Source organism: Pristis pectinata, chromosome 3 (assembly GCF_009764475.1).
Source record: "Pristis pectinata isolate sPriPec2 chromosome 3, sPriPec2.1.pri, whole genome shotgun sequence".
Classification (NCBI taxonomy): Eukaryota; Metazoa; Chordata; class Chondrichthyes; order Rhinopristiformes; family Pristidae; genus Pristis; species Pristis pectinata.
In genome coordinates, this window is record NC_067407.1 from 42,758,734 (window position 1) to 42,774,164 (window position 15,431).

The 15,431-nt window shown below is 39.6% G+C and overlaps 1 protein-coding gene across 6 annotated transcripts in view; it reads right to left on the reverse strand.

The window, feature by feature from the left end:
- The window catches only part of scyl3 (SCY1-like, kinase-like 3), a 33,810-nt gene that overhangs the window by 7,642 nt on the left and 10,737 nt on the right, over nt 1–15,431 (reverse strand). For 3 of the 6 annotated variants that reach the window (XR_007955963.1, XM_052011185.1, XM_052011181.1), the window contains exons 2-10: nt 10,156–10,341; nt 8,962–9,075; nt 8,745–8,801; nt 6,991–7,093; nt 5,309–5,420; nt 4,240–4,320; nt 2,862–3,001; nt 1,772–1,956; nt 320–488 (exon numbers count right to left, since the gene is read on the reverse strand). Coding sequence is in view for 5 of the 6 variants with exons in the window: in XM_052011185.1 (XP_051867145.1) it covers nt 320–488; nt 1,772–1,956; nt 2,862–3,001; nt 4,240–4,320; nt 5,309–5,420; nt 6,991–7,093; nt 8,745–8,801; nt 8,962–9,075; nt 10,156–10,341 (1,147 nt within the window). In the remaining variant the exon portion in view is untranslated. The remainder of the gene's footprint in view (nt 1–319; nt 489–1,771; nt 1,957–2,861; nt 3,002–4,239; nt 4,321–5,308; nt 5,421–6,990; nt 7,094–8,744; nt 8,802–8,961; nt 9,076–10,155; nt 10,342–15,431) is intronic. The other 3 variants (XM_052011186.1, XM_052011182.1, XM_052011183.1) reach the window with 2 other exon arrangements.

Consider the following 15,431-nt stretch of genomic DNA (forward strand, 5'->3'; position numbering starts at 1 on the left):
CAATCTAGCAGTAAATGAAAATCAAAAGATGCTGGAAATCTGAAATCAAAACAGAAAATGCTGGAGACAGCAGGTCAAACAGCATCTGTAGAAAAAGAAACAGTTAACGTTTCAGGTCTGAAACCCTTTCCCATCCCAGACCTGATATTAACCACAACACTCCACAGATGCTACCCGACCTGCTGTCTGTTTCCTGCATTTTCTGGCTTTTATTACCATAACAGGTAAACAATTTTCAAGTCTTCAGATTACACGTTCCTTACAAATTAGAGCTTCAACAAGTTCCCGTCTAGGCAGACAGCAATTTTTTCTGCCTTACCTTCAGGGGTTATCTCAGTTGATTTGAAGTTGGGTGTGGCACGTTTGAAGATCTTTGCTCTTTCACCTCCAACTACCACCTCAGCTCCAAGAAGTGGCACCAATACTGCAAGGCTGGAAAGTGTTCCTGATACCAGAGTGTTGCTGGTATCTCTTAGTCCTAGCAATATCTGAAAAAAATATGGATTAGTACTTTCCTATCATAACAAGTCAAATTTAACAATCGTGGGAAAATTGCACTTGCTAAAATAAAGCATTGCACAATAAACAAATACATTCCAGCTTATATTATTTAATCGTAACTGATCGTTACTAAGGCTGTCCTATTGAAGTCTCCATCGTCATTTGTCAGGGGTTGGACTCATCTCTGAACCAGAAATTATGGATTCAAGTTCCACTCCAGAGATTGGAGCACAAATTCTGGGCCGACTCTCCTGTGTGCTACAGAGATAATATTGTACCATTAGAGTTGTCACTTTCAGATGAGATATTAAATGCAGGACACATCTGTCACTGACTATTTTCAAAACCACAGGATCATTTTTATATTGGGCCACAGGTGACGATTTGAGCACAGCAGTCTGGACTTTAGTGAGCAGGCAGCAAGCATGAGCAAGTCATCAGCTGGAGTGATTCAACACTGGAATTGGTTTGAAAGTGTGACATCAGTGGAAGGCAGGTTGCTCTATGGTGAGAAACTAGCAAGTATTTTCTAACAAATTTGTATTTCATAAGTAAAGCCATGGCAGGGCAGCTCAGCTATGTCGCATCCTATGCTATGTGGGAAGTTGTGGGCCTGATTATCAAGAATCCTGAAGCTGGAGGCAATGGATATAATGGATGCTCAGGATACAACTTTCCAAAACTCTATGGATTCTTGAGCGATTCCTCCAGAATGGAGGGTATCAAATGTGATACCATGACTTAAGACAGGAGGGAAGGTTAAAAAAAAAAGTCAAACAGGAAAGTGCCAATCGTTAGTCTGACATCGGCAGTTGGGAAAAGACCAGAATCTATATTAAATATTGTGATATTAAGACACAGAAAACAATGTGATTTTGTTTTCTTTTGTTTTTCAAAATCACAAAGAGTCAACATACATATATGAAAGGAAAATCACATTTGGCAGAGGTTGTAGGTGATAGAGTAGGTGAGGGGGAACCAGTGGATGTGCTTCACATGGATTTTTAGTAGGCTTTCAAGGGAAACGCAAAAAACCTCATTCACATAAATATACAAGCATCATGTCTGAAGATTCACAAGGACAAGAAAGGTCTTTGTGAATGAAAACTCTTTCATAAAGCACGTTCATGTAATTACATTCTACTGTATTAAAAGTATTAATAATATTGCAGAAGGAAATCCATAATGAGAAAATGCATAACTGACCAACCAAAAAAGTCACTAATCAATTATCAATACTTGACTTTTATTTCTCTCCAGCACAACACACCTGTGGAAGAATGATTTCTTGTAGGTCTTCTAGCGAGAAAAGATCTGCATAAGTGTCTAGGTGAGCCAAGAGCACCATCCGTACATGCTCCTCCCGCACGCTATAGAGTTTCAACAGAATAGGGATCACATGCTCTCGAAAGGCATTGGGTGACAGGAGGCAATTGAATTCATCACCAGATGCATCTATAGTAATGCAATTCAAGTAATTTATTTGTTGCACAGCTGCATTTTTGAACCAGTCTACATTTTACACTTGATAATGCACTTTTCCTCCCCAACAATACGTTTGGTTTTAATGAAAGTCCATGTTCAGTTAGATGTCCGAATACTGCTAAGATGTTAACCTATCATTTTCTAACATCATACAGGAATTTACTGCTCATTTTCCCTCACATATGTATATCACATTAAACAGATAAACATTACTTGGGTCATTGTTACCAAAACCAATACATACAACAATATAAAAGGTGCTTGTACATAAAAGGGTTATACTGTGTAAAACAAAATTTCTTTTCACTTTGGCTACCCAATATCAGCACCCAGAATACCCAGGTCAAATTTATTGCAACCTAATAAATATACTGCAAAATTATGCCCAAATCCTAACCTAAGTTACCAGCCTGTTATTGGCTTGAACAAGTATACTTATTTCTTAAAGCAACTAATTTCATGCTTTCTGAGACAAGACTGTTTTACTACACTAGCCCATTAATATGTAGGAAACAATGCAGGAAGGAAATCTGCAAATGTAGGAAATACACAGCCAGTCAAAACAACTACTGAAAACAAAAATGAACACAATGTTTTGCAGATAAAGTATTTTAAAAAATCTAGGTTTCTTTTCCAGATGTTAATCCACCATATCATGACCATTAAATTGGCCCTTTAAAATATAGTATGGTTAATTTTCCTCACAAATGCAAATCATATTAAGAAGATTAGCATTAATTGGTTTTGCTAAAGGTAACAACCCATTATTTACAAAACTTAAATAAAGGGTACTAAAATAAAGATAACCTCCAATTAAGTAGATATGGCTTGTGTGATTCTGCAGCGTCACACTAGAAGATAAGCATTGAACGTACCTGTCTTTGGCCTGAGGAGGTGAGGAAGAAAGCTTTTGATCGCCACTGGTTCTGCAAACACCAGTGGAGTTAGCAATTGTGGCACTAGGCGAGAGGCCATAAGACTTTCAGGCAAGGCCTGGACTCGATCCAACAGAAATCTGTTACAAACAACAAAGAATTATTACATTACCCATGCTCAAACTCTAGTTTGAAGGCAATTGCGATGATGGGATGGATGCAGCTGTGGGCAAAATCCTACACAAGTCACGTTTCATTGCAAATTGAGTGGTGTATGAAATCCTGCCAAGTCTGATGTCAGAAAGGATTTTTATTCCCAAACTCTTGAGCAAGAAATTTAGGCAATTTCAATCAAATTCCTTGTGAGCACAGCATACAATAGGAACTTTACCCACATACAGCATTACTTGTAACTAATTTGGAAAATGAAGCCACAGAATAGAAATCAAAAAATTTCACTATGGTGGTAGTGAACATTCAAGTCACCTGAATCATGTAAAGGATACTGAGTAAATTCCCACATGGAAGGCAATGCTGAGGATGCAGTAATTATGCACTCCCCATGTATTTTCATTTTGGGTGTCCCTTTCGTAATCGTTTTTCTGATATAATCCAACGTTTATTTTATTAAATCAAGTGTTTGTTATCAGTCTCAGAAAAACTGACAAGCAGCCAAGAAAAACCCAAACTCAGGCAGAGAAAAAGGTGAAAAGCAAAAGTTCAATCTATGGACTATTTGTTAACAAGAAATCAGTCACAACAGAGTAAAGATTCTCCAATGTCATGGTTAATCTTACATGATAAATATAAGATATACAATAAAGAAAACAAGAGCAGTAGGACAGAAGCACTTTTAGCACTCATGATCTTGACTATGCTAATAGACTCCATTCAACCTGTATCTGAACACAGGATGGCCTCAGAAAAAAATCCTTTCTAAATTCAAAGGCTTGTTCAGATGTCCAGCTTTAAAATCAAATGAATTCCCCCAAACAACTCCTTCCCCCCTCCCCAGATAAGGGAAACATTCCACCAGTGATACAATTTTCATATTCATTGCAAGATATCAAAATTCTAACCAATGAAATAATAACAGGCTGTAATTGATTTTCTTTAAAAACTTCCTTGGAGGTGAAGTGCATAAATGCACTGGAAGTTGCGGTCAGATCACGAACACTTTGGCTTGATTTTTGGCCAGTGGGTAGTTGGAGTTGTTGTTGGAAAAGTACAATTGATTTCAGACTTTATTGTTAAATCAAGACTCCTATTCTTAACTGTTGTCTAACATGGCTGCTAAGCAAGAACAGAAATGAGAAATACTTATTTTTAGGTTCATTATCTTTTGACACAGTATTCATGACACAAATGGAATACTTACTTGAAAAACTCATTCTTTTCTTCTTCAGTTTTTAATGTCAAACTTTGTAAGAAATTTACAATTTCCAAGAACTCGTTCCTGCTGATTATAATGAGGGGCAGCATTTATTAGCCAAACGATAGAACCACAAACACCAAGTATTAACTATTCAAATGTTTTAAATGATAGCATGGTCTTGAAGGAAGACATTTTTTTCCATCTGCATTCATTGTCACTTTCAGGCTATGCAAGGTGCAATTAACTTTGAGTCCAATTTTAAAAGGTGGCATCACATTAAATACATCCTAGCAAATATAACATGGGACTAGAAACTTCTTTCTTGCATTTTACAAAATCAAATTAATGGCTGGATTCATTTGCAAAGGTATTCTAATTTCATTAATTGGTCCATGTTGGTGGACCATTTCAAGAGTGTATTTTGAAATATTCAGTCACATCACAGATCATCATTACAAATGTTTGTCTAAATTTGAATGGCAAGTTTCACCACTGGGTGAAATAATCAAGAAAACCACATCACTTCAAAGTGATAGAAATCAAAAAGTTAATTTATTCAGTCATAAGCAGTGCACATATTCCTACTACACATTAAGTTTGCTCCACAGACATATCTAAATTTTGACAATAATAGACCAATAATGTATTTGTGTATGCTGAACAAATGAAAATTGTATTTTCTATGAAGTCACTATGTATAGACTTCAATAAACATTGTAAGTTTTGTGAAATATTTTACGACATTGTTTACTTTGTTCTTTTCTAAATAATGCAGTTAAAATACCCCATCTGGATAATTAAAGCAGTCATATTTTGCCATTTTACAACCAATAAATTTCTGGGATTTTATTAAACAAGTTTGAGTTATTTGTGTATACTTTGTTTTTTTGTGTTGGTTGAATATTTGGCAGCAATTCTAGCCAATGCTGGACAAATTAGGTGACTCATACATATGAACAAACTTTCCACTTGGATTTTAAGTAGCACATGAACATATTTTCTAATTATTTTCTGCTTTAATTGACAAATAAATTAAAAGGAGTATTGTGCAAAAAAGGATGTCTCTGCTTACCTGAAAAATTCATGAGTTAATAAGCTATGTAAAGATAGCCGTTGCATAGGGTCTGGGTTAAGAAGAGTGGCAGTTAAAGTTTCCTGGAATTTTTCTAGTATATGTTCTGCAACTTGAGAACAAAGAAATTAACCCTGAACCATCACTGACTACAGTAACGTAATCAGTAATGTCCTGTAATGCGCAGAAGTTAATGAAAAGAATTTCCAAACATAAAACAGCATTAGTGAATTATCACATACGGATGTTTTGCACTAAAGAACAATGGTACACAATTTGCAACTCCGTTTTCACATTCCCAGATCAAGCACATGCTATTCAATAAACTTGATTAAAAATAACATTTTCAAAAAATGGATATTTGCTGGAAAAAGCATTTCGATACTGCATTTGACCTATTTATATAAAAGTGTCACCCAATTCCATAAAATGTCAGCATTTAATGCCACAATCAATTAGTATTACTCAATATTTATTCTGTAACAATCAACTAAAAATAGTCATCACATCATTATATCATTCCTTTCTTGAACCTTGCTGCACCTAAATTAGCAGTGACATGTATAACTTTACAATACTAACTACATTTCAAAAGTACTTCATTTTGGTTGGGACATACAGAGGCTCTGAAAATTTCCATAGAAAAGATTAAGTCATTCTTCCCCCAAATCTTTTCATTGCTGCTTGCACACCTGATCAGGAATGTTCTCTGTTAAATTATAAATCATAGAACATTACTGTACAAAAGCCAAACAGTTAATTATTTCAGTATCTTCCCTTTGAAAAAGCTAATATCTCACCAGGTCTCTCTCCCTGGAGTTTAGCATTCCTTTCTTTTTCAACCAATAAGGAGACTAAGTTTTTACATTCAAATTCTTTAATACTTCACAAGTCATAATTGACCTTATAAATTGGATCCCCATTTAACAATACCCTGCAAAGCACCAATTCCTTATAGCACTATTGGTCCTGGAGTCACAACACACAGGCAAATACCCCATCATAGTTATCTAAGATATTCACTTGGGTTGTGCAGTTATGCATGGTTCCTGGCAATACCTCCTGAACACTAAGTAAGAAACCCCTGTATAGAAATGATTTTCCTCAAATGGACATCCCAATCCTCACTGAAGATTCCTCAGATTCTGAATGGAAAGTTAATTCCCCTTGGAACGCCTTCTCTGGATCAATTTACCACAGTGAGCTTTCCCACTTTCTTCTGAAGAAAGCCTTTTGACTTCACTCCAAGTTACTCAGTCCAGCATATTTAATATTTAGCTTCCTGATCAATTGCTCCTTCTTGTAAATTGATCTGATTGATCTGAAACATCGTATGAATGGCACCACACAAGTACAAGTTAGTATGATGGTATTACAGACATTTTGTTAATTCACAACCACTGTCCTGAATATTCTGAACAGTCTATTGAACTTTAGCTCATTTTGCCAGTATGCTTCCACATTTGTCTATGGTGTATACTGTGGAAAATACTTGTATAAATAACTTAATTATTTAAAATGTAATTTCTGTAAAATAATAAAAAGTGACAAAAACCAACAAAAAAAAGCAAAACAACTGAAATAACCACATGGAATAAATCAAATGCTTGTGCTTCCCTGACAGGTAGTTGACAGTAATCAGGAACATTGGTCACTGAAATATTCAGCATGAAAAACCTTACCCACATCATTAAGCAAGGGTAGGAGTTTTGCAACCATCATCCCAAATGAGTAAGCATCTCGTGCATGTCCATGTGATTCAGGAAGAATCTGAAAACCTGAGGACTAAATTGGACAAGGTCAGCTTGCAATGGGCCTTGTTCTAAGTGTTCTCCTAAAATTCTACATAAAACACTACAGCACAGTACAGGCCCTTCGGCCCACAATGTTGTGCCGACATTTTATCCTGCTTTAAAATCTATCTAACCCTTCCCTCCCACATAGCCCCCTATTTTTCTATCATTCATGTGTCTATCTATGAGTTTCTTAAATGTCCCTAACGTATCTGCCCCCACAACCTCTGCTGGCGGTGCGTTCCATGCACCCACCACTCTGTGTAAAAAAAAACAACTTACTCCTGACATCCCCTTTATACCTTCCTCCAATCACCTTAAAATCATGTCCCCTCATGTTAGGTATTGAAGCCCTAGGAAAAAGTCTCTGACTGTTCACTTGATCTATGCCTCTTATCATCTTGTACACCTCTATCAAGTCACCTCTCATCCTCCTTCTCTCCAAAGAGAAAAGCCCTAGCTTACTCATAAGACATGCTCTCCAATGCAGGCAACAGCCTGGTAAATCTCCTCTGCACCCTCTCTAAAGCTTCCACATCCTTTCTATAATGAGGCGACCAGAACTGAACACAATACTCCAAGTGTGGTCTGACCAGAGTTCTACGGAGCCGCAACATCACCTCACGGCTCTTGAACTCAATACCCCGACTAATGAAGGCCAACACTCCATACGCCTTCTTAACAACCCTATCGACCTGCGTGGCAACCTTGAGGGATCCATGGATGTGAACCCCAAGATCCTTCTGTTCCTCCACACTGCTAAGAGTCCTGCCATTAACCTTGTACTCAGCCTTCAAATTCGATCTCCTGAAGTGCATCACTTCACACTTATCCGGGTTGAACTCCATCTGCCACTTCTCAGCCCAGCTCTGCATTCTATCAATATCCTGTTGTAATTTACAGCAACCTTCTACGCTATCCACAACACCACCAACCTTTGTATCACCAGTAAACTTACTAACCCACCCTTCCACATCCTCGTCCAAGTCATTTATAAAAATCACAAAGAGATTGTCTCTATTCTTCTATTCTGTCTCTATCACCAGAACCAACAATGAAGCTAGACTGACACTTGTGACATCATTCAAGTACTTCACACAACAATATTCAACAGCTGCACAAATTGCCCTTCCTGAAACCTTAAGGAACTAACTCTGAAGAAATTCTAGATAACAAATATTTGCAATATTGTGATGCAGAAAACCAAATGACTTGTTTTGAACAATGACAAACTAGGTCCCAAGCTGAAAAGTTAATTATCATTTCCTCTATCAATGCTGTCCAACCTCCTGAATTCCAGAATTTTCTGCTTGTGTTTCATTTTTTCTCTTTTTGAATCCAGCAAAGTACTGATTAAGTTACTGAACAAGTATCCAGAGTCCTGGCTACTGAGCATAAACATACCTTCAATCCAAGCAGAACAGCTGGAGAATTTATACTTAATCTAACTTTAAAAAGTTTTGTAATGATATTTGTGAAACTACCTTGTAAAAAAAGAATCCCAAATGGGAAATGCAGGAAATACCCTTCAGTCTGAAACACAAAATGTTTCCCCTTTTACAGCTGCTGTCTGACCTGTTGAGTGTTTCCAGTATTTTCTGTTTTAAAACCCATCATACTCTTATTCCATACTATGGACAGACCTGTTCCTCTGGAGCAATTCCACTCAAATCTCTCAATGACGAGATACTGGACAGGAACTGCAAGAGAAAGCAGTGTATACATTGTCCTTTTAATCTCAAAATCAAAGAAGAACTCAGAAGAACTGTACAAATTAGAATTCATTCTACTAGACAAAAATTTTGCATAAACTAAATGGAAATTTTACAAAGGAAAAATTAGGATCAATAACAATCTCACCTCAGATGATGCTTGAGAGAAATGACACATTGTCTCCATTCCTCCCAGCTTCCAGTGACCATCCTCGCTTACAAACACAGATGAAATACATACGTTATTGTGGCTCAGTTTCCCCTGTGATACAAAAGAACAAAATGTTTGTATAACATTTTAGCCACGACAGAAATGTCTGTCTTGCAAACATCTCTGCAGAAGGTTTTCAGTGATTGGGTAGCAACATTGCCCTATAAATTATGCAAGATGCATCCATCACACTGACCTTCACATTTCTGTGCACCCCTCTGATTTACAAATTGCTGCTTCAGTTCAAGTTCAAAATGAAGCAGGATGGGTAACACGGCAAGAAAAAAATTTAGACATCAATCGAACTCTAAAAAGCAAAAATCTTAAACAGCAGTTCAACATCAAAATATGCAAAGTAAAAATATGGAGGCACCAGGTTTACATTTTATAAGTATTCCTAGATCTCTGGTGCTACAATTGTCACAGAATAGGGCATAATGTACAAGGGTGCAGATCCAAAAAACAATGAAAGTAGTATTCATTTAACTCTCACGCAAAGTGCAAAGAGTACAGAAAAATCTTACTGGTGTAGTATACACAGTAAAGAAACCAGACACCAAAGTCTTAAAAAGTAGAATGCTTACCAGTACCTACATTACTCCCAAGTAGGATGATGAGGATGACATAATTAAGGCCACATTATTGACTGAGGAAGCAACTATAAGCACATACTCTAATGCTGCAGCAGTGAGTCTGCTAGAATCAGCACAAATACCATAAATACGTCAGTCACTAGGATGGAGCAAAATTGTATCATATGCAATGCAAGCAGGGCGTTCAGAGCTACTGGGATGCTGAACTATTGGAATGCAAGTGGAGACAGTGGGTCCAGTTGCCTGTTCTGGTTAAAAGCAAAATCTTCTGATAAATGATTACCTCTGCAACTATCTCCTCTCACAGCTTGATCAGGCTTTCCAAAGCTGAAAACGCTATTAGGGAGCCGATAAACTATTCCTAGTAGTCTTTGTCAGTTGTTGTTACTTGCCTTCACTCAAATTGATTCTAATTCCTGATCAACATGACTAATCAACACCACTCTACATTACAAAAAATGAAGTTTTCACACCAATATCGATGCATCGTCCCTACTAAACTCAGCAACTGCTTACCTCCAGTCTTTCTCATACTTACCCTGTCATGCAGGAAGATAAGTGCTTGGAGAATGTCAAAAATTCCAGCACAAATTTCATCTGCTGAGACATCCTCCAGGACCATATGCAGTGGCTGCACTCGCTCAGTAACCAGGTGGATTCCATCAGCTTCAACTGTGCTCGATAAGAACCTCAGTAGGCACGGGTGGCGCAATGTTTTCAGGTGCTGAAACAATGTTTATGATCCATTTTCAATACATCTCAAACTGTTACTCTAGTTTCCTAGCATGATTAAAAAAAGCAGTTTAATATAAAAGCACTAGTTTTGTCTGAGAGTTAATTTTATATAGGCAAAATAGGGACAAACAGAACACATATCAGTTCAGGAGCAGGAAATGTGTTAAAGTGAAATAAAGTCAGCTTACAGTTGATCTGGTTTATCCTCTAACTACAAAGAGGTTGTTTATTCTGTATGCTTATTAATTTTGGTCCTAATAAAAGAAATGGGACTGGCAGCTCTTTACTAAGATTAAAAAGCTTCCTTCTCACAAATCAAAGAAACCACAAAATCCTTCAAGTTCACCTGAAATTGCTCATTTAAATTTCATTCTGGCTTGCAATATGCAGTTGGTATCAAGTCAACACAGCACAAACTCGTAGTGCCCTCAAGTCAGTAAATGGCCAAATGCATTGGAAATTGACATTTTTTAAAAAAGGTAACCAACATCCATTCTATATCAGATTTTCAGAGCAGCTGAAATTTGGGGAAAGTCAGTCATGAATTCATCATAGCCATACCATCATATGTATTTTGGCACACAGCAACAGAACCTTCCCATTAATACAAATGAAACAATGAAAATGGGAATTATGTTATGTTAGTACAATGCTGGATTTCCAACACATTTGTCCATGGAATGACAAGGCTGGAATTCACATTCACTGATCCCTTTCCAGTGAAGCATCAGATGAAGGCTTGATGTGTCCAGAGAGCAGAAAAAAATAACGACTATTCATCCCAGATCATTTCACATGTACATTGAATGAACATTTTAATAGTCAATATTGATCAACAGTCAGCTGAGTCATCAAGTACAGAAACAGGCATTTCAGCCCAACTGGCCCATGCCAACCAAGGTGCCCATCCAAGCTAGTCCCATTTGCCCATGTTTGGCCCGTATACTTAAGTGTCATATAGTAATAGGCGACAGTCCTGGTGAGCTCCTGCTCACCCAACCTGGAATATCTAACGGTGAAGTGTCGACCATACCACCTGCCACGGACATTCACTTCAGCTATCCTGATGGCAGTCTACATCCCACCCCAGATGGACATGAAGCTTGCACTCAATGATCTATACTCTGTGGTCAACAACCTTAAGACAGGATACCCCGAGGTCCTCTTCATTATTACGGGTGATTTTAACTAGGTCAATCTTAAGAGTGTGTTACCAAAGTACTACCAGTACATCTCCTGTCCCACCAGGGGCCCTAACACCCTTGACCATTACTATACAACCATAAAAGATGCCTTCCAAGCCACCCCCCCCCCCCTCACTTTGGTAAATCAGACCACCAAGCTGTGCTCCTCCTCCTACGAAGAGTCGTGCAGTGCTGGGCTGAGGAAATAGATGAGCTTCTATGCAACAGCTTTGAGTCTTTGGACTGGTCCATGTTCAAAGGTTCAGCTGCCAGCCTTTGATGACTATGTCACCACCATTACAGACTTTATCAGCATGTATGCTGAGGACTGTGTACCAAAGAGGACAATACGGGTGCTCCCAAACCGGAAACCATGGATGAACCAGGGGATCCACTGTTTACTGAAGTCGAAGACTGCTGCATTCCAATCAGGTGACGCTGACCTTTACAAGAAATCAAGATACGACCTCTGTAAAGCTATCAAGAATGCCAAGAGACAATACCGCTTCAAAGTAGAGTCCCAGACCAGCCATCAGTTGTGGCAGGGCTTAAATGCTATAACAGCTACAAAACGAAGTGAGGCAGCATAGTCAACAACAGCACATCCCTTCCTGATGAGCTTAACGCATTCTATGCATGTTTTGAACAGAAGGCAGTGGATTGTCACCACCCACCCTGACAGCCTTCAATGCAACTGAACCTGTGGTCACCGTCGAGGACATAAGATCAGTCTTCTGGAGAGTGAACATGAGGAAAGCACCTGGACAGGATCGTGTACCTGGCCGTGTCCTAGATACTGTGCTGATCAGCTGTTGGGGTATTTGCAGACATATTTAACCTCTCCCTGCTTCAATCTGAGGTTCCCACCTGTTTTAAGAAGACTACTATCATACTGTACCTAAGAAAAACAAGGTAACATATCTTAGTAACGGCCGACCGGTGGCTCTGACATCCACCATCATGAAATGCTTAGAAAGGCTGGTCATGGCACACATTAACTCCAGCCTCCCGGAAAACCTCAACCCACTGTAATTTGCCTACTGCAAAACAAGTCTATAGTGGATGCCATCTCCCTGGTCCTACACTCATCTCTGGAGCATCTGGACAGTAAAGACACCTACGTTAGACCATTGTTTATTGACTACAGCTCCGCCTTCAATACTATAATTCCAAGCAACTCATCACCAAACTCCTAGACCTGGGATTCAACACCTCCCTCTGTAATTGGATCCTTGACATTCTGACTAACAGACAGGAATCAGTAAGGATAGAGAGCAATACCTCCAGCACGATTATTCACAACACTGGTGCCCCACAAGGCTGCATCCTCAGCCCTCTACTCCCTATATACTCATAACTGCGTAGCCAGAGTCTGCTCTAACTCCATCTACAGGTTTACACATAATACCACCGTAGTAGGCCATATCTCAAATAATGATGAGTCAGTGTATGGGAAAGAGATAGAGAGCTTAGTGGCATGGTGTCATGACAACAACCTTTCCCTCAACATCAACAAAACAAAAGAGCTGGTCATTGAATTCAGGAAAGGGGGCGGTGTATATGCACTTGTCTACATCAATGGTGCTGAGGTCAAGAGGGTTGAGAGCTTCAAGTTCCAAGGAGTAAACATCACCAATAGCCTATCCTGGTCCAACCACATATATACCACAGCCAACAAAGCTCACCAGAACCTCTACTTCCTCAGGAAGCTAAGGAAATTTGGCATGTCCCCTTTGACACTCACCAACTTTTATCGATGCACCATAGAAAGCATCCTATCTGGATGCATCACGGCTTGGTATGACAACTGCTCTGCCCAGGACCGCAAGGAACTGCAGAGAATTGTGGACACATCCCAGCACATCACGGAAACCAGTCTCCCCTCCATGGACGCTATCTATAACCTCTCGCTGCCTTAGTGAAGCAGCCAGCATAATCAACAACCCCACCCACCCGGGTCATTCTCTCTTCTCTCCTCTCCCATCAGGTAGAAGATACAAGAGCCTGAGGGCACATACCAGACTCAAGGACAGCTTCTATCCCACTGTGATAAGACTATTGAACGGTTCCCTTATACGATGAGATGGACTCTTGACCTCACGATCTACCTTGTTATGACCTTGCAACTTATTGCCTACCTGCACTGCACTTCACTGTAGCTGTGACACTTTACTCTGTATCCTGTCACTGTTTTTAACCCTGTACTACCTCAATGCACTGTGTAATGAATTGATCTGTATGAACTGTGTGCAAGACAATAATAAACCAATACCAACAATACAGCACAGAAACAGGCTCTTTGGCTCAACTGGTCCATGCTGACTACAGCATCCTCCCTGCTAGTCCCAGTTGCCCACCTTCGGCCCATAACTCTCCAAGCCTCTCCCCTCCATTTATCTATCCAAATGCCTATTAACGTTGCAACTGTACCCATCTCAACCACTTCCTCTGGCAGCTCATTCCAGGTACTCACTACCCTCTGTGTGAGGAGGTTACCCCTTGGGTCTCTTTTAAATCACTCCTCTTTTAGCTTGTGTCTGTGTCCTCTAGTTTTGGACTCCCCAACCCCAGGGGAAAAGACTATGACCATCCACCTTATCCATACACCTCATGATTTTATAAACTTCTGAGGTCACCCCTCATTATCCTCATGCTCCAAGGAATAAAGATCCAGCGTGGCCAACCTCTCCCTATAACTCAGGCCCTTCAGTCCAGGCAGCATCCTTGTAAATCTCTTCTGCATCCTCTCCAGCTTGATAATGTCTTTCTTATAACAGGGTGACCAAAAATGTACACAATACTCCCAAGTGTGGCCCCACCGACTTATATAACTGCAACATAATATCCCGACTCCTAAACTCGATGCCCTGACTGATGAAGGCTAGCATGCTAAACACCTTCTTCATCATCCTGTCTACTTGCGTGGCCACTTTCAGTGAATTGGACACTTGTACTCCCAGGTCCTTGTTCCACAACATTCGTCTGAACCCTGCCATTCACTGTACAAGCCCTACCCTGGTTTGAATGTCCAAAATGCATCACCTCACACTTATTTAAATTGAAATCCATTTGCCATTTCTCAGCCCATCTCCCTAACTGATCAAGATCTCTTCGCAATTCACTATAACCTGCTTCACTATCAACAAGACCCCCTAATTTAGTATCATCAGCAAACTTACTAACTGTGCCATGTACATTCATACCCAAATCATTTACATAAATAATGAATATCAGAGGTTCCAACACTGACCTCTGGGGCACCCCACTAGTTACAGGCCTCCAGTAGGAGAATTGACCTTCAACCAATCAGAGCCAATTCTGAATCCATCTCACTAGCTCCCCCAAATCCTATACGACCTAACCTTCCCGATCAGCCTGCCATGTGGGACGTTGTCAAAGGCCTTACTAAAATCCATATAGACAATATCCACTGCCCTACCTTCAGCTATCCCCTTAGTTACCTCTTTGAAAAACTCCAAAAGACACATCAGACATGACCTCCCACGCACAAAACCATGCTGACTATTCCTGATCAGACTTTGACTATTCAAGTGATGGTAGATCTTGTTCTTCAGAATTCCCTCCATTAACTTCCCTACAACTGAAGTCAGGCTCACCAGCCTGTAGTTCCCTGGCCTGTCCTTGCTACCCTTCTTGAACAATGGAACAACATCAGTCACTTTCAGTCTTCTGAAACTTTGCCAGTGGCCAACGACAAAGCTAATATCTCTACAAGGGCCTCCGCGATTTCTTCCCTGGCCTCCCACAAGGTCCAGGGGTGAACTTGGATTTGCTCATCTTAATGCGCTTCAAGGCTGCAAATACCTCCTTCCTTGTAATAAGCATATGATCCAAGACCTCACTACTTATTACCCCCATTTGTTTAGCATCCATG